The sequence below is a fragment of the Amblyraja radiata genome, chromosome 5 (genome assembly GCF_010909765.2).
Source record: "Amblyraja radiata isolate CabotCenter1 chromosome 5, sAmbRad1.1.pri, whole genome shotgun sequence".
Lineage (NCBI taxonomy): Eukaryota > Metazoa > Chordata > Chondrichthyes > Rajiformes > Rajidae > Amblyraja > Amblyraja radiata.
The window spans coordinates 67,501,899-67,528,318 of NC_045960.1; the positions used below are offsets into that span (position 1 = coordinate 67,501,899).

The following is a 26,420-nucleotide window of genomic DNA, read 5'->3' on the forward strand; positions in this document are numbered from 1 at the left end:
GAAGAAAAGAAATTGTTCAATATCTCCCCCATCTCTTTTGGCTCCGTAGATAGCTGTCCACTCTGACTCTCTAACAGACCAATTTTACCCCTCGTTAACCTTTTGCTATTAATATAGCTGTAGAAACTCTGGATTTACTTTCACCTTACTTGCCAAAGCAACCTCATATCTTCTTTTAGCTTTTCTAATTTCTTTCTTAAGATTCTTTTTACATTCTTTATCCTCCTCAAGCACCTCATTTACTCCATGCTGCCTATAATTATTGTAGATCTCTCTCTTTTTCCGAACCGTGTCCAATTTCCCTTGAAAACCATGACTCTTTCCAATTTTTACTCTTTCCTTTCAACCGAACAGGGAGATAAAGATTCTGTACTCTTAAAATTTCACCTTTAAATGTCCTCCATTTCTCTTCTACATCCTTCCCATAAAACAAAATGTCCCAATTCACTCTTTTTAAATCCTTTCGCATCTCCTCAAAGTTAGCCTTTCTCCAATCAAAAATCTCAACCCTTGGTCCAGTTCTGACCCTCTCCATAATTATATTGAAACTAATGGTATTGTGATCATTGGACCCGAAGTGCTCCGCAACACATATCTCCGCCACATGACCTGTCTCATTTCCTAACAGGAGGTCCAGCACTGCCCCTTATCTAGTAGGTACCTCTATGTATTGCTGCAAAAAACTATCCTGCACACATTTTACAAACTACAAACCATCCAGCCCTTTTACAGAATGTGTTTCCCAGTCTATGTGTGGAAAATTGAAATCTCCCACAATCACTACCTTGTGCTTACTACTAATATCTGCTATCTCCTTACATATTTGCTCTTCCAATTCTTGCTCCCCATTAGGCGGTCTATAATGCATCCCTATAAGCGTTGCTACACCTTTCCCATTTCTCAGTTCCACTCAAATAGCCTCCCTTGACGAGCCCTCTAATCTATCCTGCCAAAGCACTGCTGTAATATCTTCCCTGACAAGCAATGCAACACCTCCACCTCTTGCCCCTCCAATTCTATCACACCTGAAGCAACGAAATCCTGGAATATTTAGTTTCCAATCACAGCCATCCTGCAACCATGTTTCACTAATCACCACAACATCATACTTCCAGGTGTCAATCCAAGCTCTAAGCTCATCCACCTTTCTTACAATGCTCCTAGCATTAAAATATACACATTTAAGAAACCCACCACCTCTTATTCTCCGTTTATTATCTTTTTCTTCTTTCTCCCGTACATGTTGGGTCTGAGTGCTTCCCTTCTCTGCCTCCTGCCTCACACACTGTCTACTGGCTTTCTCTATTTGAGTCCCTCCCCGTGCACTGTGCTTTCCCTAGGTGCTTCCATCCAGCATTTATTTTTATATTTCGCCCAATTTGATAAATCCTGGTGCAGGAGATGGAAGCAAGTCAACTATTACCAAGGTTGATGCTGGTTTCATCGGTATGGCTAATACCATGTATATTTGCCAAACGTATTAAGGCGGAAAATATCTCAAGAAGATGGGATTTTATTTTTGATGGGATTTCTTTCTTTCAAGCATCTTTTAAGTTTGATTATATGATTCATTATTCTTTTTGAAATTAAATTGTAGTTAATGTATTTTGTTTAGTAATGCACGATAATTAGTGTTTCCTCTAAATAAATGTTCTTACAAAGTTTGCTACAAATAAATCAGATAATGTTCTGATGACACGTCAGATAATAAAGATGTCTCTCTAAACTTGGAAACTTTTTACAAGCATTCAGTTTGGTCATCCCCATAGGCAGTTGTGCATTCATATACCTTTGTGATCTGGTCAATCTTCCTATTCAAGTCCTTGTTTTACTAGTTTATTGGACTGTGTTTCTCTTCTATAAGATTGTCTTCATCACCGTTTCTCATTTACTTTCTTGGTTGTAATAGTGATCATTTCTGGCTACAGATTTTTCTAATTACAAACCGGGTATAACTTTTTTCTATTGAAATCACTGTTATTAGAAGAATACAGCGGGACTGTGGTCGTGCTACTAGATTAGTTATCCAGAAGGTCATGCCAATGGCCCAAAAGTGTGAGTCTAATTTCAACAATAAGCAATGGAAAGTATAAAATAAAATAAATTGTAATGGTAAAAGTGACCATGAAACTTGCGATGGTGGCCTGAACCCATCTGGTTCTACAAAGTTTGAAAGAGAAGAAGATCTTTCATTCTTTGCCATCCATGGTCAGACTTCTAAGGCAACAAAAAAAACAAAAGCAGAATGCGAATTGGAATACCACCCACCTGGAGGCTCTCCTTCTAGACCTGCAATGTCCGGACTTGGAAATCAATTGCTGTTCGTTCTTCCACTACCACTAGATATGAATCCTGGTGGTACTTACCCAACAGCACTGTGGGAATACCTTCAGTTGAGGAACTGCAGAGATATAAGAAAATGGCTTGCGACCAGCTTGTTGTGGGAATTTGGGGATGGGCAACAAATGCTGACCTTGTCAGCGCAGCCCATTTGCCAAAGTTTGAATAATCACCATGATATGAGAAATGTGCTCGTATTAATGGCCCTCTCAATGGCTTAGCAAGGGACTCTTCATTTTCGACATGCTGTAGTAATTGATTCATGAATGTAGCAGTTCAAGAAATGGACAACCTCCACCTTCTAGAGTATATTTAAGGATGGCCTTTAGATGATAACATCGCCAGTGACAGGCATATCCCATGCTTGTAATCCCAATAAAAGAGGAAAACAGATTCAAAGTTTACATGGCCTAATAGTCAATTCAAACTGCACAAAACCTGGACTGGTATTTCTTAATAATGCTTATTTCCATTTGACTTTGATCAATTCTGAAAGATTTGAACATAATCTGGCAAAATTTTCCATCCATGCTTTTCTGGATTTATTTTCTCAAGGGACAAAGCACACACCAAAATGTCCAGCGTGAAGGAGAGAGATAGCTCTGAGGATAGTGCATACTGGGGCGCCATGGCAAACGTAATCCCAGAACATAAATTAAAGGTCTGGAACTGTCTTGAGGATTCATTGGGCAAATACTTGTAAGTATCACACTTTAAGCAGTAGCAAAATCTCTAATGAATTTACAAATCAAATTTACCTCCATGAAATGATTAAGCAAACAAATTTCACATTTGATTGCATTCAATTTTTAAAAATCTTTCTTTACTAAGCTGTTTTGTAAGACTGATTTATGCAATATGTGCAAACAAAAATTATATTGCAGAATAAATATAATAAATGTTGACACCATTTTAAAATTGATGAAGCTTGAAGCTCCCTCATCTAAGTGGAGTAAGTCAAATATTGAAAGGCTTGGATAGAATGGATGTGGAGATGATGTTTCCACTAGTGGGAGAGTCTAGGACGAGGTCATAGATTCAGAATTAGACTTCCTTTAGAAAGGAGACGAGAAGGAATTTCTTTAGTCTGAGGGTGGTGAATCTTGGGAATTATTTGCCACAGAATGCTATGGAGGCCGTCAATGCATATAGTTTTGTTATTTTGAATCACCCATACTATTTTCTGGTACTGCTTTTAAACGGAATTTGAACAGCATATTTTGAACAATTTCTGTACTCCCACACACTATTTTAACTCCCTTTCCCATTCTCATACTGACCTTTCTCTCCTTGGCCTCCATTGCCAGTCAGGCTGCATGCAAACTAGAAGAAACACCACCTTGTATTCCACTCCGGTAGCTTACGATCCAATAGTATGAACATTGAACTTTCCATTTTTCAGTAATACCCCCCCCCCTTGCACCCCCACCTCTGTGTGCACCCATTTCTCCTACCATCCCAATCACCCTGCTCCTCTCTGCCCCGTGTACATCTTTTCCCATCCCAGTCCCATATTTTCTTTGATCTCCTATTTTCCCTATACACTATCCCCATGCATGCACATCCTTCCCTCTGACTTTACATTTCACTCCTTTTTTCCTTAACTTGACACCCTTTTTGTCTCCATTTCACCTTTACCTTTGTCATTTACTCCATCCACCTGTCACCTTTGTCCACATATCACTTGTCCAGCTTTGCCCCACCCCATCTCTCTTTTCGAGCTTTATCCTCCTTATACTCCACTCTGAAGAAGAGTCCAGACGACAAAAAAAATCGGTCCATTCTCTCCATAGAAACCAACTGACCTGCTGTGTTCTGCCAGCACTTAAGTGTTATATTCAGTACAGTAACAGGTTGGAAAGAAATATAACTCAGGTGTATGTTGTGGTGAAAATGCATCAGTACTTCACCCAGGATGAGTGTTTTATGGCACCACATCACTGCCTCTACCTTCCTCCTTCCCCCATCTGGCCCATTCTGCAATTTTTTCCCCTTGTATGTTTCCACCTATTATTAACGAACCTTTGTCTTTAATCTGCTCCACCTCCTCCCAACCTGACTCCATCTGCCCATCATTTCCAACTGTACCCGGTTCTTTCTCTTACCTCCCAAACACCCCCCCCCATCTCTCATCTCTTTATACCAGCTATCTTCCCTCCACACACTCAGCCTTGATGCAGGGTCTCGATACAAAACATCGACCATTCTGCTTGCATGCACAGACACTGCTCGACCTGCAGTGCTCCTCCAGCTGGTTTTTTTTTGTCCCAGATACTTGGCATCGAGATACTAACATATCTTGTGTTTCCTGAGTATTTTCTCTGCATCTTTTAATTTTTGTGGTTTAATGTTCAAAATCACAGGGTTTAAAAAAAAAAAAATTTAGGTTGTCTTCATTTATGCTGTATACAAATAATGAAAGGAAAAAAGTATGTTTTAATGTAAAATAGGACTGAAGCATAAAATGAAAAGAGAAAGAAAAATGACAAAATGACAGAAAGCAAGCCTAAGTTGTATTTTATTATATTGTCCTTGCATTAGCTGGAAAAACAAATGTTATAAATGTAGTTTTTCTGTATTGTTATTTTTTTAGAAAAAAATTACTGTAAATCTTTACTGCTCTGTTATGTATTTATATTACCATTTTAATTCACTGCTGGTATTGAGTCCTCATATAAATACAATATTAAGTGAACACGATTTAATATTTTCTTTTACAGTCAAATATTGGTGAAAAGATCAAACTTAAATACTGAGAAGTGCAGCCTTGCTCAGCAAAATGCAGAGTTCAGATTATTATTACAGCAGTACATGCATTCTTCGGTAAGTGATACCTTACATACAATATTTTCTTTCAGGAGGCATTTAAACAACTCCCTTCTGTAAGGCACTTTTGTAGTGTGAAGGGGATGCAATGAGGATACAGGGTGACTTGGACAGGTGCAGGGTGAGTGGACAGATGCATGGCAGATGCAATTTAATGTGGAAAAGTGTGAGGTTATCCACTTTGGCGGCAAAAACAGGGAGGCAGATTATTATCTAAATGGTATCAAGTTGGGAAAAGGGGAAGTACAATGGGATCTGGCAGTCCTTGTTCATCAGTCACTGAAAGTAACCATGTAGGTACAGCAGGCAGTGAAGAAAGTGAATGACATGTTGGCCTTCATAACAAGAGGAGTTGAGTATAGGAGCAAAGAGGTCCTGCAGTTGTACAGGGCCATAGTGAGACCAGACCTGGAGTATTGTGTGCAGTTTTGGTCTCTAAATTTGAGGAAGGACATTCTTGCTATTGAGGGAGTGCAGCGTACCCACCAGGTTAATTCCTGGGATGACGGGACTGTCATATGTTGATAGAATGGAGCGGCTGGGCTTGTATACTCTGGAATTTAGACAGATGAGAGGGGATCTTATTGATACATATAAGATTATTAAGGATTTGGACACGCAGGAAACATGTTCCCAATGTTGGGGGAGTCCAGAACCAGGGGCCACAGTTTTAGAATAAAGGGTAAGCCATTTAGAAAGGAGATGAAGAAAAACTTTATCACACAGAGTTGTGAGTATGTGGAATTCTCTGCCTCGGAAGGGGTGGAGGCCAGCTCTCTGTATGCTTTCAAGAGAGAGTTAGATAGAGCTCTTAAAGATAGCCGAGTCAGGGGATATGGGGAGAAGGCAGGAACGGGGTACTGATTGTGGATGATCAGCCATGTGAGCCATGATCACATTGAATGGAGATGCTGTCTATTGTTACAACTCGTCTTCTGCGTGCTATGGACACATTTAGGAGGTTGCTTTAATCCCTAATTGGAAATATTTACGGTTGATGAGTTAATTGCTTTGACGCAGAAATATATTTCTGTGTGGATGCTGCCTGAACTGCTGAGCATTTGCAATAGTTTGGTTTATGTTGGAATAATTTATCAATTGCTATTTTTCATAGTATTAGAAACAGTGCCAGACTGATTCACCACGGTTCCTCAAGACTCAGTGTCGATGAAACTGCTGCAGGCTGAGTTGTAATGTTGATTTGAAGTTATTTATTTTGTTACAAGAACTGCAGATGCTGGTTTACCAAAGAAAGGCACAAAATGCTAAAGTAACTCGGTGGGTCAGGCATAATCTCTGGAGAACATGGATGGGCCAACATTTTGGGACAGGTCCCTGCTTTAGTGTGAAGAATGATCCTGACCCGAAATGTTCTCTATGCATGTTCTCCAGAGATGCTGTCTGACCTGCTAAGTTGCTGGAGCATTTTATGTCTGTCTTTATTTATTATGTTGTTTAGTAGTGCGGGTAGACTTGAAATGTTAGATCATTTTCACATGGTGTTATCTGTGGCTAGGGTTGGTTTTTTGGTAATCCGGACGGTCTGACAAAACAGGTTTGATTTGGTGTTATTCCTTTCAAAACAGATATTGATCATCTTGGGTCCAGATAACTGCAATCAGTTGAATCACACATTTTACCTGCCCAGTTCCAACATGCTGTTATAATAATTGTGATTTAATGATGCCCACCATTGTGATGTACTATATCAAGCTTCCTAAATGGGATAGAAGGTCTCTGGGCAAGCGAATTGCATGCTGAAATTTAGACCACATTTGTTTGTGGTATGCGATTCCATCAATTGCACAGAGCACCATTATTAACTCAAGGGTAATGTTCAAACAAAGGTTAAAGAGAGATCAGTAATCAAAATGAGCAGATTTAGTATTTGGGAGTGGATGTGGGTCACAGTTTATACCAGGTACGGCATTAGCATTGAATAGTGAAGTGCCAAGAGATGAGCACAATACATGAATGACGAGTGGAGACAAAGTTAAAAGGGAGATGAGGGAATTGAACTGGGGGATTTCAAATGTCTGATGGTTGTAGTGACGCAAGATTCAAAGTGTGTATGGGTTAGTGGCAGCTGCAGTGGTGGTATGAAGCTGCGCTGCACTTGTAAAAGACAACAGATCGCTACCTGAAAACCCACTTAAAATGGGGGAATTCACTTAGACTGGACAATACATATCCACTAGGTTGGCTGTTCTCATTTCTGGTGCAAACTCCATTTAGCACTCATTAAATTAGTGCCAATTTTTAGGTGGCATTCTTTTCCTTATGACATTGGTGCACTTTAGTTTGCAGGGCTAACTTTTGTTCTTGTTTTGGTCTCTTATTAAATTTTTGTGTTCATTTATTAATACAGTGTCATTGATAAAGATAGTATTTATTGCTCAAACCTTTGTGTTAAGAAAGCGTTCACACATATTTGTGTGCTGAAGGTAAATTTTCAATGAGTTTTCACATTATAGTTGAATTGGGCCATTCAGCCCATCGAGTCTACTCCGCCATTCAATCATGGCTGATCTCTGCCTCCTAATCCTTTTCCTGCCTTCCTTTAACCCTTGACACCTGTTCTAATTAAGAATTTGTCTATCTTTGCCTTAAAAATATCTGCTGACTTTGCCTCCACAGTCCTCTGTGGCAATGTGTTCCACAGATTAACTACCCTCTGACTAAAGAGGTTCCTCCTCACCTTTTTAAAAGAGCACCCTTTAATTCTGAGGCTAGGGCCTCTGGTCCTAGGCTCTCCCACCAGTGGAAACATCCTTTCCACATCCACTCTGTCTATGCCTTCCATTATTCTGTAAGTTTCAATGTGGTCCCCCCTCGACCTTCTATACTCCAGCGATTACAGGCCCAGTGCTGTCAAACGCTCATCATATGCTAACCGATGGATTCCTGGAATCTAATTTTTGTTTGTTGCATTGAGGGATTTTTGACTTGGTGGTGTTGAGGTGGAGGTGAATTGGTTGCATGAATGATGGAGATTAATTAGAATTTCTGAATTTTGTTCATAAATGAAGAGGCATCATATTTAATTTCGCTTGGTGTAGTGGTTTTTCAGATAGTGCAAAGATTATAATCCTTGCCTTGTTCTGCAAATGTTTTGTTAAAAAATAAAATAATGTGTTTTGTTTTAAACTCCTCAGGTGAACAATGAGCTTGAGATTCCGCCAACGCAGCTGATGCAATTTAATCTTGATCAGCAATAAACCACTAAATTAGAAGAATTAACAACATGCATGATTAACCAGTAAAGCAAGCAATGAGTGATTTATTAGTTTTCAGTGGATGAGCCTTGGTTCTGGAATACTTTTTCCACACCTTTATCTTATTACCTCTGGGTGACCTAAGTCACACCTCATTTGTCTACATCGTAATGGTTGGTATCGTATAATTGTTTATATGACAAATGGTTAGAAATAAAGTTTTAAACAATTAGGACTGCAAAAAAGAATTATTTTTGTTGAAAGGGTTGCTAATCTATATGTGTAATTTGCTCTTATTTGGCAATATAACTGGCAAACTATCTCTTCAAATAAGATGCATAAGAAATGTTTAAATGAATCAGAATCATTTTTGTTTCCATTGTATAGTGGTTAGTCTTTTCAGGATGGTGATCAGAAGCACTAAGTTGACTGAGGACGTGAACCCATATTTCACATACCATGAACAGTCCTTGAATGCTTTTCATCATGTCAGCATCATTGTGTTATTTGTGAGAGCTGCTTGTGCTGGTGACTGTATTTGACGGTCAGCATTGTTGTCTTTGGTGACTTGGAATGTACAGATTGCTGTTAAAAAAGAAATTAAATTTAACAAATAGCTTGTGCAATTCCATGACTGTTTTTTCACTGGGATGACAACGACAGGAGATTGGACAATTCTGTCATAGAATTGGGGAAGAGAGCGATGGTCTTGCATTTGGAGCCCTGCTGCCTTACAAAATTACAGCTGGCCTCTTGTAGAGTATCTGAATGTAATGTTGTTAAAAGTTAACAGGGTTAAGTTATTTATAAAACAGACACAAAATGTTGGAGTAACTCAACGGGACAGGCAGCATCTCTGGATAGAGGAATGGGTGATGTTTCGGGTCGAGACCCTTCTTTCTGCAGGGAAAAATTGGTAAAGCGGGAACCATTGAACTGGCCAACAAACATGTGAACAAGGGGAAAAAAATGTAGTTTTGCATTTCAAAGGTGGAAAAATAAACAAGGGATGTCATTGTTCCCCACAAGCTTCATCTGGTCTGCTGCACTTTCCGTTAAGAGAGTAAGAAATACAAACAGAACTAGAACATATGTAATGTCGCGTGCAGCAGAAAATAAGCACATGGGTTCACGACACCCCAAGGAAAAAAATCCCTGTTAAACCTAGCTTGCCAGGCTGTCTAAGAATGTTCTACATTCACAAAGATTACGTGTGATTCTTCTAAAATACATTTATTTTGTTTAACCTCCCTTCGTATGTTTACCTGTTTATCCCAGCATCTCAATGGAATGAGTAGTCTGGCGCTCAGTGAATAATGCACTTGTTCACAACTTTATTTCAAATATTAATATTTAATTTAATTTAATTGCATTGTTCTCACAACAGAAACCAAAAAATATATAATTACACAAAGATCCATACAAAGAGTAAGGTGAAATAGAATTTGACAGTTTGAGGACATAAAATTGTACTTTCATAATTTCACAATGTATCACAAAGAGAGACAACTGCCAATTATAAAGCAAAGATAACTTGAGTCTCATCTAGGGTATGCTGTCTGGCATTTACCATGGTTCAGTCAACCTTGTAAAGTGCTACCTGTCTGATTTTTGTTTTGAGTTGAGCGGATGGAACATAGATTGGACAAATCGGCTGTCATCTACTCAATTGTGTATTTCATGAATATCTATTTATCTTTGTCTTGACCAGAAATTTCTACTTGAACAACAGTGAAATCCTGAATAGATGACTTGTAGATGCTTGTTCACTGTTATGTTTTGAAGATTTGAACATGCATGTGGTGCAATCTAATGTTGAAATTCAGCAACCTTGTGAACACAGTGTGATTAACAGGCCAAATGGATTGCCCTAGTTAATATGTTTGAAGATAGGAACAGATGTTGGTCAATGGAGTTGCTCTGATCTGATGTAACCTCTCATCTGATGAATCTGTTTAGCTAGTCATTAACAAATGGATAATCTTTTTCTGAAGAAGAGTCCCGACCTGAAATATCACCACTTCCTGCTATCCAGAGATGCTGCGTGGCCCACTGAGTTACTCCAGCATTTAGTGTCCATCTTCAATGTAAACCAGCATCTGCAGTTCTTTCCAACACAAATGTTATTCTTTCTTCCCAATACCCCTTGAGGAGGAGAGTTCCAGAGATTTGCAGTGCTCAAAGAATGAATCATCGCTGTTAAATGGCTAGAGCTCAATTTGTTTTGTGTCACAATTTTCTCATGTGCAAAGAAAATAACCCAAAGAATCAAAAAAAGTGTAGCTGTAAAATTGAATGCTAGTTTCTAGGTGATGAGTGTTGGTGTCTAATATCCCTTGAAATGTTGTGTTGATAAAAGAGGTGTTAATGTTTTAATTAGTTACCAGCTAAGTGAATTGTTTCTGCTTGTTAGCTTCAAGGATGTTGCTGAATTGTTTTTAATCCCCATGAAGAAGAACTTGTTGGAGTAACTTAGTATGCCAGGCAGCATCTGTGGAGAAAAGGAATATGCAACGTTTCAGGTCAAGACCCTTCTTCAGACTGAGAGTCGGGGAAAGGGAAACGAGAGATATAGGAGGTATGTGATCATGATGTGGTGACAAGAGCACATGCAGGATTCATATTTCACTACGAAACATTTTTTTAAACATTTTTTAAAAGTTTTGCTGAAAGTAATCAAGGCCACAAACAGTGAAAGGAATAGCTTGGCCAAAAATATCTGAGGGACAATTTGTAGTCAGACAATATGTCTGAGTTTGTATTGTTTGAAGCAGGTACTTGTTTTTAAGTGGAATAGGGGGACATTTTGAAAGTGCTCGACAAAACTGGCAGTGATCATAATATGTGAGAAATACTGAACCTCAAAACCATACAAGCAAAACGTACTTGCAACTGAGAATCAAAAAGCTGAAAAGAATATTCAATTGTAATTTAAACCTTGATGGTGGAGAGCAGCACACACTGCACACAATAAGATGATCTGTAGATAATGTTTTCAAAGTGAATCCCCAGAAAATGGTATAGGCTTATCTCCTAAACGTCATACATTAAAAGTACCGTCGGTTGTTCAGCCACATGAAACCGTGATTCACGCACCAAGCAGCTTCTTCACCATGTAACCTGGCATGCTGTAAAGGAATAGGCCGATCATGATCACCAGTAGCAGAGCCAGCACAATCTTCACAATAAGCCACTTGTATCGGGTGCAGATGAGGTATTTGATGGATTTCAAAGGGTTGAGAAACCATATAAAAGTTGTGTCGGGCCGACTGTCCACAGCAGCATGAAAGAAATACAAAATGAAGGTTAGTGTTAATAATTTAAATGGGAATGGGAAGGAGGGAAGTTGGAAGGGGTAGTATGAGGAATGGGAACGCGGTACAGTTTTGTTTAGTAAACATTTCAAACACTTAATTTCATCCACATTGCATAGGCACAATTTAGGATAGATGAGAATAAGCATCTACCATTTTGAGATCATTATGCTCCAAGCATCTTCTTGACAATGTAACCAGGCATGGAGTAAAGGAAGAGCCCCAGTAGCAGAAGAAGCAGTATAAGGGCAAGGATCTTCAAAAGCAGCCACCGATAATTATGCCAGATGAAATATCTGATCGACTTTAGAGGATTCATAAACCAGATAAAGCTGGTGTCAGGACGACTGAGTAGGAAAATGCAGTAGAGGAACAGAGAGAGACAGGAGAAAAATAAATAGACAAAAGTTACTATTTAACATCAGGCAGAATTTGAATATTGTTTTCTGAATGTATGACACAATCTTCACATTTCAAGGACTGCATAAAACAATTGTTCAAATCCTCAGTAGACGGTAACCGTTTAACCAAAGCTGTGCTTTCAACTTTCAGCTGTGAGACCGTTCCTAATATAGAAGCTGTATTGTGCTCCATAGAAACAACAAACCCAGCCTCTCTTCATAGCCAGTATGCTCTCTAAATACAAGCATAAGAAGACACTACCCAGCTTCCTGATGTCACACACAAGCCCTCATTTAAACATACAAGGATGCAATTTGTGCCTGGACACAGGCATTGTAAAACCAGGCAGTAGTTGTGCAAACTTGACAGGCAGGTATTAAAGCCCAGGACAGTAAAAGCACGAACCATGTACAGGATTGCCTTACTACAGTACTATGCCAGCTAAGGAAACAAAGGTATTCACATTAAAGCCATCTTTTCTCCTGTAAAGATTAGAATCTGAATTGTGCCCTTCTGTTCCTTAAATGGCAGCATTTACCCTGAGCTAGTTTGTGAGACATAAGCAAAACAGGAAAAGTACTCACTTTGGCTTCTCCAGAGGATCTGGTTCATTTCGCGCCAAGCCTGCAGGGCTCTTCTCAGCTTCCTCTGCTGTCAACAGGTGTAGCTCGGCCTCCACCTTACCCTGAACACAGAAACATTTGGTTTGAACTTTGCAAAGACTCTGTGTTTACACTGGAGATATCCAACCTGCGAGACTCAACAGCAGATGGTCGACAGTGTGAAAAGGAGAGGTGATAGCTCCCAGAGGGTGTCTACATTGAAAACTTGTCATAAGGTGTCTGCATTTTGTGCATTAAAAATCTGTTAAATTACTTTGAACAATTTGTATATATTATTTTTCCTACAGTTGGATTTCAAAACACATAATTTCCTCACATTGGTTGGCAACTTTTATATTCAAACTGAGATTACTACTTTCCTGATCTCAATTGAAGAGAACTGGTGGCATACTGCTCCAAAACATGCACTTTTCACCCATCTGATCCATGATGCCTCTATCTGCTAACCCTATATGCCTGCGTTAGGCGCATATCCTGAGAACATAGAAAAGTAAATCACAGGAAAAGGCCCTTTAGCCCTCAATGTCTGTGCCGAACATGATGCCAAGATAAATTAATCTTACCTGATGCATGTAATCCTTATTCCTGCATAACCATTGTGCCGATCTAAAAGCCTCTAGCACTATTATCACATCTGCCTCCAGCATGTTCCAGGCTCCCACCCACCCTCTGTGTAAAAATAACTGGCCCCACATATATCCTTCTCTGCCTTTCCTATCTCAGTGCTTGTCCAAATGTCTTTTAAACATAATTTTCCATCAATTCCTCTAGTAGCATGTTTCAGGTAACTGCCCACTCTGTGTGAAAGACTGACTCGTCATACTGTATCTCCTTTACATTTACTCTCTTTTGTGCCCTCTAGTTCTAGGGAAAGGAACTGACTCTCTAACCATTCGGAATCACACATCATTTGTTAAACTTAACCTTCTATGTTCCTCACTTCAAAACACACATGATATCCCAACTCTTATACTCAACCCATGAAGGCAAGCATAACAACTGTTCTTCACTCTCCTTTCCACCAATGTCACCTAATTCAGGGTGATATGGACTTGCAACCCAAAGTTCCTGTGTATATCAACAATCCTTAGGTTTGTGCTATTTGCCCTATTGTGTCCAACTAGAATTTGATTTTCCGAAGTGCATTACCTCACACTTCTCCGGATTAAATTCCACTCCGCCCATCTTTTCTGCTGATCTATGTCATAAGTGATAGGCGTAGAATTAAGCCATTTGGCCCTTCTTCTACTCTGCCTTTCAATCATGACTGATCTATCTCTCCCACCTAATCCAATTCTCCTGCCTTCTCCCCATAACCTCTGTCACCTGTACCAATCAAAAATCTATCTATCTCTGCCTTAAAAATATCAACTGAATTGGCCTCCAGTTTTCTTTGGCAAAGAGTTCCACATATTCACCACCCTCTGACAAAAGATATATCTCCTTACTAAAAGAATGTCCTTTAATTCTAAGGTTATGGCCTTTAGTCCTAGACTCTCCCACAAGTGGAAATATCCTCTCTACATCCACTCTATCCAAGCCTTTCACTATTCTATATGTTTCAATGAGGTTCCCCCCTCATTCTTCTAAACTCCAGCGAGTACAGGCCCAGTGTCAATAAACGCTCATCATTGGTTAACCTGTATCCATATCTATCCATATCAGGGACGACAGATGGCACAATGGGCTAAGTGTTCGGCTGGCGACCGGAAGGTAGTCGGTTCGAATCCCGCTTGGAGTGCATACTGTCGTTGTGTCCTTGGGCAAGACACTTCACCCACCTTTGCCTGTGTGTGAATGTGTGTGAATGTGTGTGAGTGATTGGTGGTGGTCGGAGGGGCCGTAGGCGCAGATTGGCAGCCACGCTTCTGTCAGTCTGCCCCAGGGCAGCTGTGGCTACAGAAGTAGCTCACCACCACCGAGTGTGACTGAGGAGTGAATGAATAATGCGATGTAAAGCGCCTTGAGTATTAGAAAGGCGCTATATAAATCCCATCCATTATTATTATTATTATTATGTCCATCTGCATCTGTAGACAAGTTTCTTCACTATATACGACCAGCGATTTTCCATTTGCCCGCAAACTTAATAATCCAACCACATTCTCATGTCATTTATATATTACAAAGAAGGTTCCCAGCACAGATCACTGCAGTCCACTGCTGGTTACAGATATCGTCAGAAAAACACTCATTGACTCCTACCCACTGCCTCCTCGCACCAAGCTGACTTTGGATCTAATTCCCCAACATGCCGTGGATCCGTTGTGCCACTGTCTTCTGGACCATGCTACCATGTGGGAGCCTTGTCAAAAGCCTAACTTAGGTCCATGTAAACTACATCTGCCACTCTGCTTTCATCAATTTTCTTAGCTTGTTCTTCAAAAAACTCTATTCAATGTGAGGCACGATCTGCCCTCCTCCTACAATTAGTCTGAAGAAGGGTCCTCATCCAAAACGTCACCTATCCATGTCCTCCAGAGACGCTGTTCCAGCACTTTGTACCTTGAGGTACAACCCCTCCTTTTAGTACAAGTCTACCCTGCCACAGAGAGACCCCACTTATCCAAAGCCCCAAGGTTCTTCCCCTTCTAATAGGTCTTTAGCCGCACATTCATCTCTGCTCTTCCTAGTTCTACAATAACTAGCATTTCTATACTCACCAGTATATAGCACAGAGAAAAATCCTGAGATTACTATTGAAGACATAGAACAGTGCAGCACAGGAGCAGGCCCTTTGCCCCACAATGCCTGCCAAACATGATGCCAAAACAAACTCTTATCTGCACCGTGTGTGTAAAAACAATGCCTTGCCCATTTTAAAACTTTGCCTTGTTTGATATTTCCATTCTACCCTATCTATGCCTCTCATAATTTTAGATTCTTCTATCAGATCCCCCTTCAACCTCTGCTGTTCCAGAGGAAGAAATCCAAATCTGTCCCCCTTCTCCTTGCAGCTAATACCCTCTAATCCAGAAAAGGACACAAAGTGCTGGAGTAACTCGGCAGGTCAGGTAGCATCTCTGGTGAAAGTGGATAGATGATGTTTCAGGTGGAGTCTGAAGAGGGGTCCCATCCCGAAAAGTCACCTACCTATGTTCTCCAGAGATGCTGCCTGACCTGCTGAGTTACCCCAGCACTTTGTGTTTTTTTGTGTATTAACCTGCATCTGCAGTTCCTTGTTTTTATCCTCTATTCCAGGCATTATTCTGGTAAATCTCAGCACCCTTTCCAAAATCTCCACACCCTTCCTGGGGCATCCAGAACTGCATGCATAACTCCAAATGTTTACCCAAAGTTCTATGAAGCTGCATCAAGACATCCTGACTACTGCACTCAATGCTTCAACTGATGAAGGCAAGCATATCATCTGCCTTCTTTACCACTCTATCTACTTGTGTTGCCATTTTCAGGGAATTATGGACTTGGACCCCAGTTATGGACTTGGACCTCTGCACATTCATGCTGTTAAGGGTCTTGCCATTAGTCTCCCAAAGTTCAACTCTTCACAGCTGCTCAAATTAAACTCCATCTGCCATTTCTCTAAGGTAGACGAAAATGCTGGAGAAATTCAGCGGGGGAGGCAGCATCTATGGAGCTAAGGAATAGGCGACGTTTCGGGTCGAGACCTTCATTTCTGCCATTCTCTGCTCATTTCTGTAGCTGACTTATATCTCACTGTATACTTTGACAGCCTTCCTCACAGTCTGTGACCCTGAAAATCTTGGTGTCATCTGACATCTTGGTTTTCAACTTTCCATCTAAGATCAAAATAAGTGATACGAGTAGAATTAGGCCATTCGGCCTATCAAATCTACTGCGCCATTTAATCACGGCTGATCTATCTCTCCCTCCCAATCCCATTCTCCTGCCATCTCCCCATAACCACGGACACCCGTACTAATCAATCAAACTGCCTAAATTTTCTTTGTAAGATCGCATCTCCTGACTCACTTCTGTCGTTACCACATAACAAAACCTCATGCCTTCTTTTTTTAATCTCTTTACAATACTTGTGTCAATTATTTCCTGATACAAGACTAAGCTAAACTCCAACATAAAAAAAAGTCTTCTTACTGTAAGCTCCAGTTCATCATTTTCATTTCTGGCGACAAACGGCCACCAGCCCTTCACTCTCTTCTGCTTAAAAATGGAGACGATAGGAAAAGAAGATTCATCTGTCGCCATTTCAATTGTACATAACTTGGCTGTTTTTGCACCTCGGGTGAACCTGTTCAGATCCAATTCAATTGCACCTGTCAGGGGGGAAAAAACAGTAGTCATAGCTGAGTTGTTGAACAATGTTCCAGAATATTACACTTACATTGCTAAATATCTATTTTGATGTTAACATTGTGGCATAACTTTGAAGAGCTTATCCAATGTTAATTGTGTGTTTGTGAGACCAGAAAACCTAATTTTGAACAAGTCATAAAACACGAGTTTCTTTTCTCTCTGCTCCACTAGATCCCTCTCCTTCATCTCTTTCTCCAGTATCTTGTCACCTGTATTGGCGCTGCTTCCTGTACTCTGGCAGAACTGGAAAATTTCATAGCTTTTGCGGACTATTTCAATCTTGTCTCACCTTCGCATGACCCATCTCTGACAGTTCCCTCCTATTTCTGCATTCTTCCGTCTTTACCTCAACGGACAAGTTCCTGACTCATGAACATTACAACCTTACAATTTCCCACAGCGTTTTCAACTATACTCCCACCCTGCTGTCTTTAAGGACTTCATTCCATTCTTCTAGTTCCTGTGTCCATTCCAATGATGAATCTTTCCACAAAGGTACCTCTAAGATGTTTGACTTTCTCATTAACAGTGGCTTTCCCTCCTCTGTGGTGAGAAGAACCCTTGACTGCATCTCATCTATTTCCTGCTCCACTGTTCTTACTCCCTTTCCTGGACAGAGCAAGTATATGTCCCAACACCCCCACCCTTTCCATTTTCCACAGAAACCACTCCCTCTGCAACTCGGTCCACTCACCCCTTCTCCAGATACTTTCTCCTGCAATCACTAGAGATGTAACACCTGTTCCTATATCTCCTCCTTTCATCCACCCAGGGAATCAAGCTGTCCATGCAGGTGAGACAAAGGTTCATGTGCACCTCATCTACATCAGTGCTTCCAATCTGGCCTCCTTTACATCTGCAAGGCCACGAGAAGACTTGGCATTTCACCAAACATTTGCACTCGGTCCACCATTTTAGCTCCCCTTCCCATTCCCATACTGACCTTTATGTCTTGGGCCTCCTTCATTGCCAGAGTGAGGCCACAAGCAAAGTAGAGGAACAGCATCTCATATACCGCTTGGCTAGCCTATAACCCAATGGTATGAACATTCCACACCTCTGTTGTTGTTATCTCCTTCTCTCACACTTTGGCTTTTCTATCAGTCAAATCTATCTATCATGCCTCCAGCATTGTTTCAACTTGCCCACTGTATACCTGAAGAACAAAATCTTCCACTGCACTTTGCAGCCTTTGGGTCCCAATAAAGAATTCAACAATTTCAGCTTTCTCAATCTTTCTGTTTGTGTTACAACTGGTCAATTCTACAGTAAAATTACCTATTTGTAATATAAATTTGTTTTTACTCCCTTCACAGACCCTGTCTGATGCACTGTGTCTTTCTGTAGTTCTCCTTCTGGTATCAAACTTAACAATAAATCTGACACAGCATATGTCATACTGCTGGAGAAGCTGAAGATATGGAGGCTGGATGCTGTATTTGTACACACGCAACACCAAATGTTATGGTGTTGTTGATAGCGTTTAGCTTAACTTAGATAAGGTTGCAGACCAATATTGATCAGCCGGCAAGATTGGCACAGCCATAGCAGATAAAACTTAGTCCTGGCGAGAGAGAAAGGGTGCACGATACACAGTAAATAGTAGAGTTGGGAGAATATTGAGGAACAAGGGGAGCTCTGCTTACAATTCTACGAAAGGTGGTAGATCAGGAAGTTAGCAAGATACTGGCCTTTATTAGCTGGGGCGTAGAATATAAGAGCAAGGATAATATAAGAGTACTGATGACATTTGGATAAGTACATGCCACGGAAAGGTTTTGGGGGGGGCGGTCACAGGCAGGTGGGATTAGTATAGATGGGACATCTTGGTCAGCAAGGATGAGGGGTCGAAGGGCGAATTTCCATGCAGTGCAACTCTGAGGAAAAGTGGATAGGCTGGGCTTATTTTCCTTGGGATGGAGGGGAGACATGACAGGTATGCAGAATTATGAAGAGCATAGGGCAGATTGTGAGGATGTCATCCCCATCATAGAGGTGTCTGAGACCAGAGGGCCTAGAGATAATGTGTGGGGTGGGCGACTTAGAGTGTTTCCGATCCAAGTCTTTCTCCACCTAGAGTGGTAGCAATGAGGAAACACACTGCCCGAGAGAGTGCTGGAGGCTGAGACTCTCACAGCTGTTTGGTAGTATTGAGAAAAAGCATTTGAGTCACCAAGGAAGAGAAGGTCATAGGCCAAGTGCTGGTAAATGGGATTAATATAGATTTGTGCGATAGTTGGATTGAATAATATGAGATATTGGGATGGCATGGGAGGGCAAATGGGCTGCTTCTGTGCTCTTATGAGTTTGTGACCCAGTGGATCATAGCTATCATTGATGGCAAATATTTATCTTAGGCTTCGAGTGGGGGCAGTTAAGGAGAACATTTGGCTAATTTACCTCATTCTGTAATGTAACTATTTCAAAGTAGAGATACTTCTTAATAATAATCATGCATTCGCAAAAATAATCTGGATCTAATGTGCAAGATATTAAAGAAAGAGCAGTTCAACTTACCAAGGAAGTCATCAGCTGAGAAGTGGTCAGCATCCCAGACTTGTAGAGTCAGGCGGGCGGGGATCTTATACTCTGTCTCATCCCAGGAAAACATGGACTCCTTTTTGGACATGACGATCTTCTCCTCAGCCATCAGGTAGTCGAAGGGGTAGACAAAGCGCCAGTTGAAGTTGCCCTCGCCAGTCAATGAATGATAGTGCACATCGGTGTCCTGCTTATCTTCCTGCTGCCCTTTTAGCCAGCTATAAGAGACAGCCAGCATTGCAACAATTAACACCACAAAGACTTCAGCTGGTCAAAAGAAATCCAGACTAAAACAAATCTATAATTGTGTTTTAGATTTTGGATTTCCAATCCTCACTGTAGGGAACAGTCCACATAATACCTGGTTTCTGACTGGACTAATATGAGGGAGTTACACTGATTTTGCTCATGGCCATGGATCAAAATAGTTTCCCAATTGGAATTGTGGAGAAGGAAATACTTCAAGGAATGCATGTATTCTCATGAACCTGATATAGACGGTGCTAAAGATCCATTTGTGGTGAAATATTGTTCAATGCAAAATTAGTCTGGGCACATCCACTCACACTTTTCTCAAGCACATCTCTGATGACATTACTAACTTTAACGCCATTTCCTCGCTTCCTAATGTAACCTGGAGGTGAAAGTTGTGAACTCCAAACCTTTGCTCCAGTTTCTTGCTTTTTTTTTTTTTTAAAAGGTCCACTCGGCTGATATTGAGACACATTATTGGACAACTTCAGACTGCAAACTGCACAAACGCCTCCAAATGCCTGCATGGTGCACTACAACTAAGTGAGAGCACTTTCCAGCAATTAACTGATAAGGTATTAATCCCATGGGTTCTTCAGCAACACAAATATCACTGACTTGTCATATGAAGCCGTTTCATCATGCAAAGGAGACAAAGCAAAGACACACCCATCAATTTGTTGCTTGCATCTCCCAATTTGCTACTAACCCTAATGCATCAGAGAGGTCCCATGGCAGTGTATTTCTGAGGAAAAGATTTCAGTGAATTCAGTGAGGGCCAGGTGTCATCTGGGACGATGGGACTGGCCAGTATGGCTGGCTTCCCACAACGAAGGCAGCCATTGAGTGAGCTCGTGCCCACAAGACTTCACTTTTATAAATGGGAAAGGTTTCCACTTCCTCAATGAGTATATGGCGATGGATCATCAAAAGATCCCCAATGTGGTAAATGCTATGTTTCCAAAACACTCATGACAATATTTGTTCATGGTAATATATCCCCATGCATATTTTCATTTACTAGCCACTGCCCAGAGGGATCAATTCTGATGGACAAGTTCAAATCCTCTGACAAAGTGTACTAACTGCTCATATATGTAAAATCAGATGAGAAGCTCACAGTACGACGCTTGTCTAAAATCTAAATTTCTAAATTAGTCACGTTGATTGAAACACCAATCTTCACAAGATCCCATTTATGCTTTAGTACCGAAGATAACTAAAAATACAATTTATTGTACGGAAAAGAGTAATGTCTATAAAGGAAAAGCAGCTGATTGGTTGTTTTTTTTTGTCATCCTCCTCACCATAGGTTTTTGGAAGAACACACGTGGCTTTTAGCAATAATGTCATCAACTTTTCTTTCCAACTTTGATTTAAATATTTTGAGCAATTGTACACAAAGAACATGTGTCAAGTGTTTTGCCTACAACAATAGTCAATGCTACATACAAAAGCACTGTAAATGCATTTGAGATTCCAATGCCACCAATGACTCCTTTATCTGAGGAATACCGTGGATGGCTTGATTGTAATCATGCATTTTCTTTCCGCTGACTGATTAGCACGCAACAAAAGCTTTTCACTGTACCTCGGTACACGTGACAATAAACTAAACTCAACTCAAAAATGTCTTCTTGGGCTGTGCATGGTATTAGTGGCTGCTATACCTGCTATTACTTAAACCTAGTCATGTACCTCTAGTTGAATGTTGACATCCAGTGGCAGTTATGTCTGAAGGTCTGTCCTGTCATGATGCCAACAATCCAATTAATTATGTCTAGATGAAGGCTCTACTTTTTAAAAAAGTGTTTCAAGGATGTCTTGAAGATTGGTATAGGAGAATATGAATTTTAAAATATCAACATAAATCAAATTTGAAAGTTGCTCATCAACTTTAGAAACTGTTAACATGAAGTTGTAAGCACAATCAGATACATCCTTTGAGTATTAAAGACGTTTTCCTTTAATTAGACTGCAAATCTACCAAATATACAGCCTTTTAAAGTTCAATGAGAAACATCTTAAAGTTTGTTATTAATAGACCTAATCCTTTCATATGTCAATCCAGGTCAAGGTTTCACAATAAATGGAAACTGGCAGTTTCATGGTTTGTCCCAATATCTGCCAAAATGCCTGCTTATATCTCTTGGTTTCACACCAGGATTCTGCTATTATCTTCTTGAATCTTTGCACCAATTTTCCTTTACATTACGAATTATTAGTAAATGTAATCAAGGAAGTAGAATGATAGGTTACCCGAGTAGATATTTGATAAACACATGGAAAATTGGCCTTTAAACGGGTTCTAATTTCACTAACTCAGCCTCCCCTCTTTGCAGATGGCACTGCTGGGTGATGTATCGCAGACTCATGCATGACTAGAACTGGCTGCAAGCAACATGGCAGTTTTCCTGGTGTAAACACATCCATGACAGGCATTGAACATGTTTATACCACAACAATAGCTGAAACAGGCACAATGGCCCTATATCTTAGAGTTTTTATTTAACATTGTTACCTCTCCTTACCTCTCTTTACACCTTAGATTAAAAGTGAATATAAACTGCAAGTCTTTTATTTGTTGACTCAATCATTCCTGATTCTCCACCCTTGTTCTACAGCTGGTAGGGGAGTCAAGTGTATTCCAAATGTGTTCATGATTTGGGTGTAAAGAATGGTCTGTTTAACTGACAGTCAGAATAGTCCACATGACTAAAATATTTCTTCTTTCTCATCAAGAGGTGAAGCCCAAATAACTAGATAGCAGGAATCAACTTACATGAAAGCTTTAAGTGCCTTGTTACCTTATCTTCTGAAAACTTTTTGTTATTCAATAAAAGTTTCCAGCAAAAGCCTTCTGCCAAATTTCCCAATTGTGCCCTTGGTAAGAAGATAGAACTGGGGAGAACCTAAAAAGTTCCTTACAGAGAAAACATTTTTACATTTCTTACAGATCTATTAAGAAGATGCAATGGCTCCAAAATAGCCTGATATGCCACTGAGCAGTAGGATGCAGCAGGTAACTGGAGTGACCCCTGGACTTGGCTGGACTGCGATCTGCGGGGAGGAACAAGAAACTTCAGGGTGAATTGTCCAGAGTATTCTCGTGTACCTCCTGCTGGGAAATCACAGAGATAGCATTCATCTGCGAAGATGAACTGACTCTTATATTGACTCTTACAGAAAGAGTTTTCAGAGAGGGTTATGGTGTTGGAAGAAGCTGAAACCTGATAGAAAGGAAATAAAGTAACTAATAAAGATTCAGTCCTTTTTTTAAATGTCTATTTTTTTTTAGTTTTAGAGAAACAGTTTGGAAACGACCTTCAGCCCATCAGGTCCACGCCGACCATCAATCAACCGAATACATTAGTTCTATGTTATCCCCACACACTTGGGACAATTTCACAGAGGCCAATTATCTTTACAAAACCTCCACATCTTTGGGGAGTGGAAGGAAACCAAAGCATCGGAGGAAATCCACCGGGTCACAGGGAGAACTTGCAATGTCATATTGAATGGCGGTGCTAGCTCGAAGGGCCGAATGGCCTACTCCTGCACCTATTGTCTATTGTCTATTGTCTATGCAGACAGCACCCGAGGTCAAGATTGAATCCGGGACTCTGGCACCATGAGGCAGCAGCTCTATCAGGTTCATCACTCTGCCGCACGGGTTGCTTGGTTAAAATTGCAGCGCTACAAAGCTGAAGCAGCCACATTGGTCAAAGTAACCTCCCCCTGTGCTGTAACCATTCTATGATTTTCTGATCATCATATAACCTTTCATTTACAAACAAAGATCATATACTTTGAGATAATGATCTGCTTTCTTTATAGCATTACTGTTATGAACTACAACATTGTATTATGAGCAGGCTGTTGTTGGTATTGGGTGTCTAACATGTACAACCCACCATTGGAATTGGCAATGAAACTGCTCAACAATGAAAGGGCACACTCTTATTTTATTGTTTGACCACCTGGAGAAATTATTTACATTAGCAGCAATGATGCACCAGTGAGTGCTGCAATGAGAGGCCACTAAGGGCCAAAATCCATGTTGTTCATAAAATATCCAGTGGGATTTATTGATCCCAGATAATTAATTTGAAAGACATTGCGGCCCTCATGCACCCGCAGGCAAATGTTTCAGTTATTTTGTTGCAAGCACCTTAAGAATAATAACAATCTAGCAGTTTTAAAAGCAAAATCAATTTGAATGTTAGTCATGCATGAGAATGTCTGCATTCATGCTGCAAAGAAAAACATTAATTAATACAGCGCGCTCTGAAAGAAATATTTATTAAAGCATGTAATAATGCTGCCTGCAGAGATACTATACCAACCAGATTTTTAGTTCCTCTTCTATGTACACAGTGTCTGACTTGACACTCTTAACTAGGTGCTTGGTACTTTATTCCTTCGTTGATCATTGAACCAAAATCAATTGAGAAATTGGCATGGATAACAGATGAATTAACACTAACATTCTATGCATCGATTTTGTATTTCAAACTAGAGTCTTAACTATTTTAAATTCATGAACATGGGCTCTGGTAATTATTGCCTGACCTTAATGGCCTTGAAAAGATAGTAGTGAAATACTTTTGCCAACATATTCAGTACCATAAAGTAGAAAAAGAATACTTGGCTTGTATGATTAACTGGTGACAAAGGGGCATCGACTTCTGCACTATAATGGTCACTGTGGCATATGTTACACATGGTAGTCCATGTAGAAACGCATGCATCCAAATGAGACATCTGTGGCTACGGGGGAAATGTAGCTGAGGATAGATAATCAGGGAGGGATACAACATGGTGAGACCAAAGAATAATGGGAATGATGCACATCGGGAGAAATATTCAAATGTGAACCAGGAAAAATTCAATGAGTTGAGAAAGGAAGCAAGCAATAGGAAATACTGGTTGGGATTAGAAATGAAAATTAATATTCCTATATTTTCTCATATACTTCTGAGGATCAGAAAGAAGTGTGCCTAAACACATTGGAAGATACTGCATGCTTAAGAAGTTAAATTATTTTTCTCCAATTCAAACTCCACTAACAAGAATTGCCAATTCAAATGAACGTGGGGTCCTATTACAACAAATTTCTCAAAAAGTCAGTGCTTTCTTTTTTTAATACCTAACATTGTGCTTTACGCTTTATGCTTGAGGAACTAGAAATATGCTTGATATGTATCTGAAATGTAGTTAGATACAATTGCAAATAGCTCCAGTATGTTGCAGCAATGTAGGATGGGGAATGAATGAATTATTCAGCATAGAGGGGAGGGGATGAGCCGTGCAATTGAATCATTACCCCCTGACATAGATGTCTGACATCTTCTCTCCTGTCATGAAAGCATCATCTTCAAGAATAACGTCATCAGTGTTCCAAATAACAACACGCAGTTCATAACTGGTTAACAACAAAAGCAACAAAGAAAAATTAGAAAACAAAACCACACTTCACACTCCCAACACACGTCACACGGTTGTACATACCCCCTGACAAAAATGTCACTAGATTTCTCTCCAGTGAAGTAATCATCGTCTTCCAAGATAACCTCATCTGTATTCCAAACTATGACTCTAAGCTCATATCTGGCAGGGAGGAAGGAAGACAGGATAAGATGCTGAGGGATATGTAATATTGAATGCCTACCCAGAAAGTTGCATGCGTCTGATCAGTATTAACTTAATACCGTAGACCTTCCGATTGCTTTTAATAGAAGCAAAGTTCCTTTCCTCACATTTATTAAGGGAACTGTGAAACTCTGAGAATACATGCAGAGTATTCCTATGAAATGTCCTATATTGATTCTTGGTCAGTTGTCTTGCTGCATAGAACTCCATTGCTCACTACACTTATGGAGCAAAGGTGAAAAAGAACTTATAAGGAAAAAAAATATTTTGGAGCATTGGAACATATCCCTTTGGGGGCTACAAAGTATCAGCATTGATCAATAATATCAGCAATATTAGTAATGCAGAGCCAATGTTTAGCACAGTCTCCTCTCAGTACAGCAGGAGTTATGCGCATAGTTCACAAGTATTTGTTCAATGTAGTTCATAAAACTCAGATGTGATTAGACCATATCTGCAGTACATACGAGGTCTGGAAACCATGCTTTAGGAGTTATACAAAGAAGGGATCCTGAATAACACAATTACATTGCAGTGTGAGATTAAACAAATTAAGGTTGTGTTCCCTGGAATTTAAAAATGCGTGGGATTTAAGTTTTCAAGAGTATCACGGGAATTAAAAGGAAAGACAGAGAAATTATATTCACTGATTAATCTGAAAGTTCGAACCAGGCCTTTTCGTATTGAATTTAAAAGTCACTTCTGCACCCTGAGTGAAGTGGAAATTTGAAGCTCTCATTTACAAAAAACAACTGCTCAGTTGCCAGTTTTAAACCAAAGGCACCGGGAAATACAAGGAATTGTCAGGCCAAGGCACTCATCATCTCTGGATTCAAACTTAAGCTGGAAGGACTAAATATCTTAGTACTGATTCTATGTTCTCACATTCTACTTTATTGTGTTGTGTTGTGTGATGATGTTTGAGGTGATAAAATGTTATCTGCATTATTGCACTTTTG

At 40.1% G+C, this 26,420-nt stretch overlaps 2 protein-coding genes across 7 annotated transcripts in view; one reads left to right on the forward strand and one right to left on the reverse strand.

Moving 5' to 3' along the window:
* The window catches only part of drc1 (dynein regulatory complex subunit 1), a 62,736-nt gene extending 53,729 nt beyond the window's left edge, over positions 1-9,007 (forward strand). For both annotated transcript variants that reach the window (XM_033021481.1, XM_033021483.1), the window contains 3 exons: positions 2,896-3,039; positions 5,061-5,163; positions 8,322-9,007. In XM_033021481.1, coding sequence (XP_032877372.1) covers positions 2,896-3,039; positions 5,061-5,163; positions 8,322-8,384 — 310 coding nt within the window. In that variant the 3' untranslated portion in view covers positions 8,385-9,007. The remainder of the gene's footprint in view (positions 1-2,895; positions 3,040-5,060; positions 5,164-8,321) is intronic.
* Positions 9,008-9,723: 716 nt separating this feature from the next.
* The window catches only part of otof (otoferlin), a 313,157-nt gene continuing 296,460 nt past the window's right edge, over positions 9,724-26,420 (reverse strand). For 4 of the 5 annotated variants that reach the window (XM_033021479.1, XM_033021476.1, XM_033021478.1 and 1 more), the window contains 5 exons: positions 25,321-25,419; positions 19,534-19,775; positions 16,798-16,976; positions 12,682-12,782; positions 9,724-11,650 (listed from right to left, as the gene is read on the reverse strand). In XM_033021479.1, the coding sequence (XP_032877370.1) occupies positions 11,470-11,650; positions 12,682-12,782; positions 16,798-16,976; positions 19,534-19,775; positions 25,321-25,419 (802 nt within the window). In that variant the 3' untranslated portion in view covers positions 9,724-11,469. Of the gene's footprint in view, positions 11,651-12,681; positions 12,783-16,797; positions 16,977-19,533; positions 19,776-25,135; positions 25,235-25,320; positions 25,420-26,420 lie in introns of all 5 variants that reach the window. The other variant, XM_033021477.1, reaches the window with a different exon arrangement.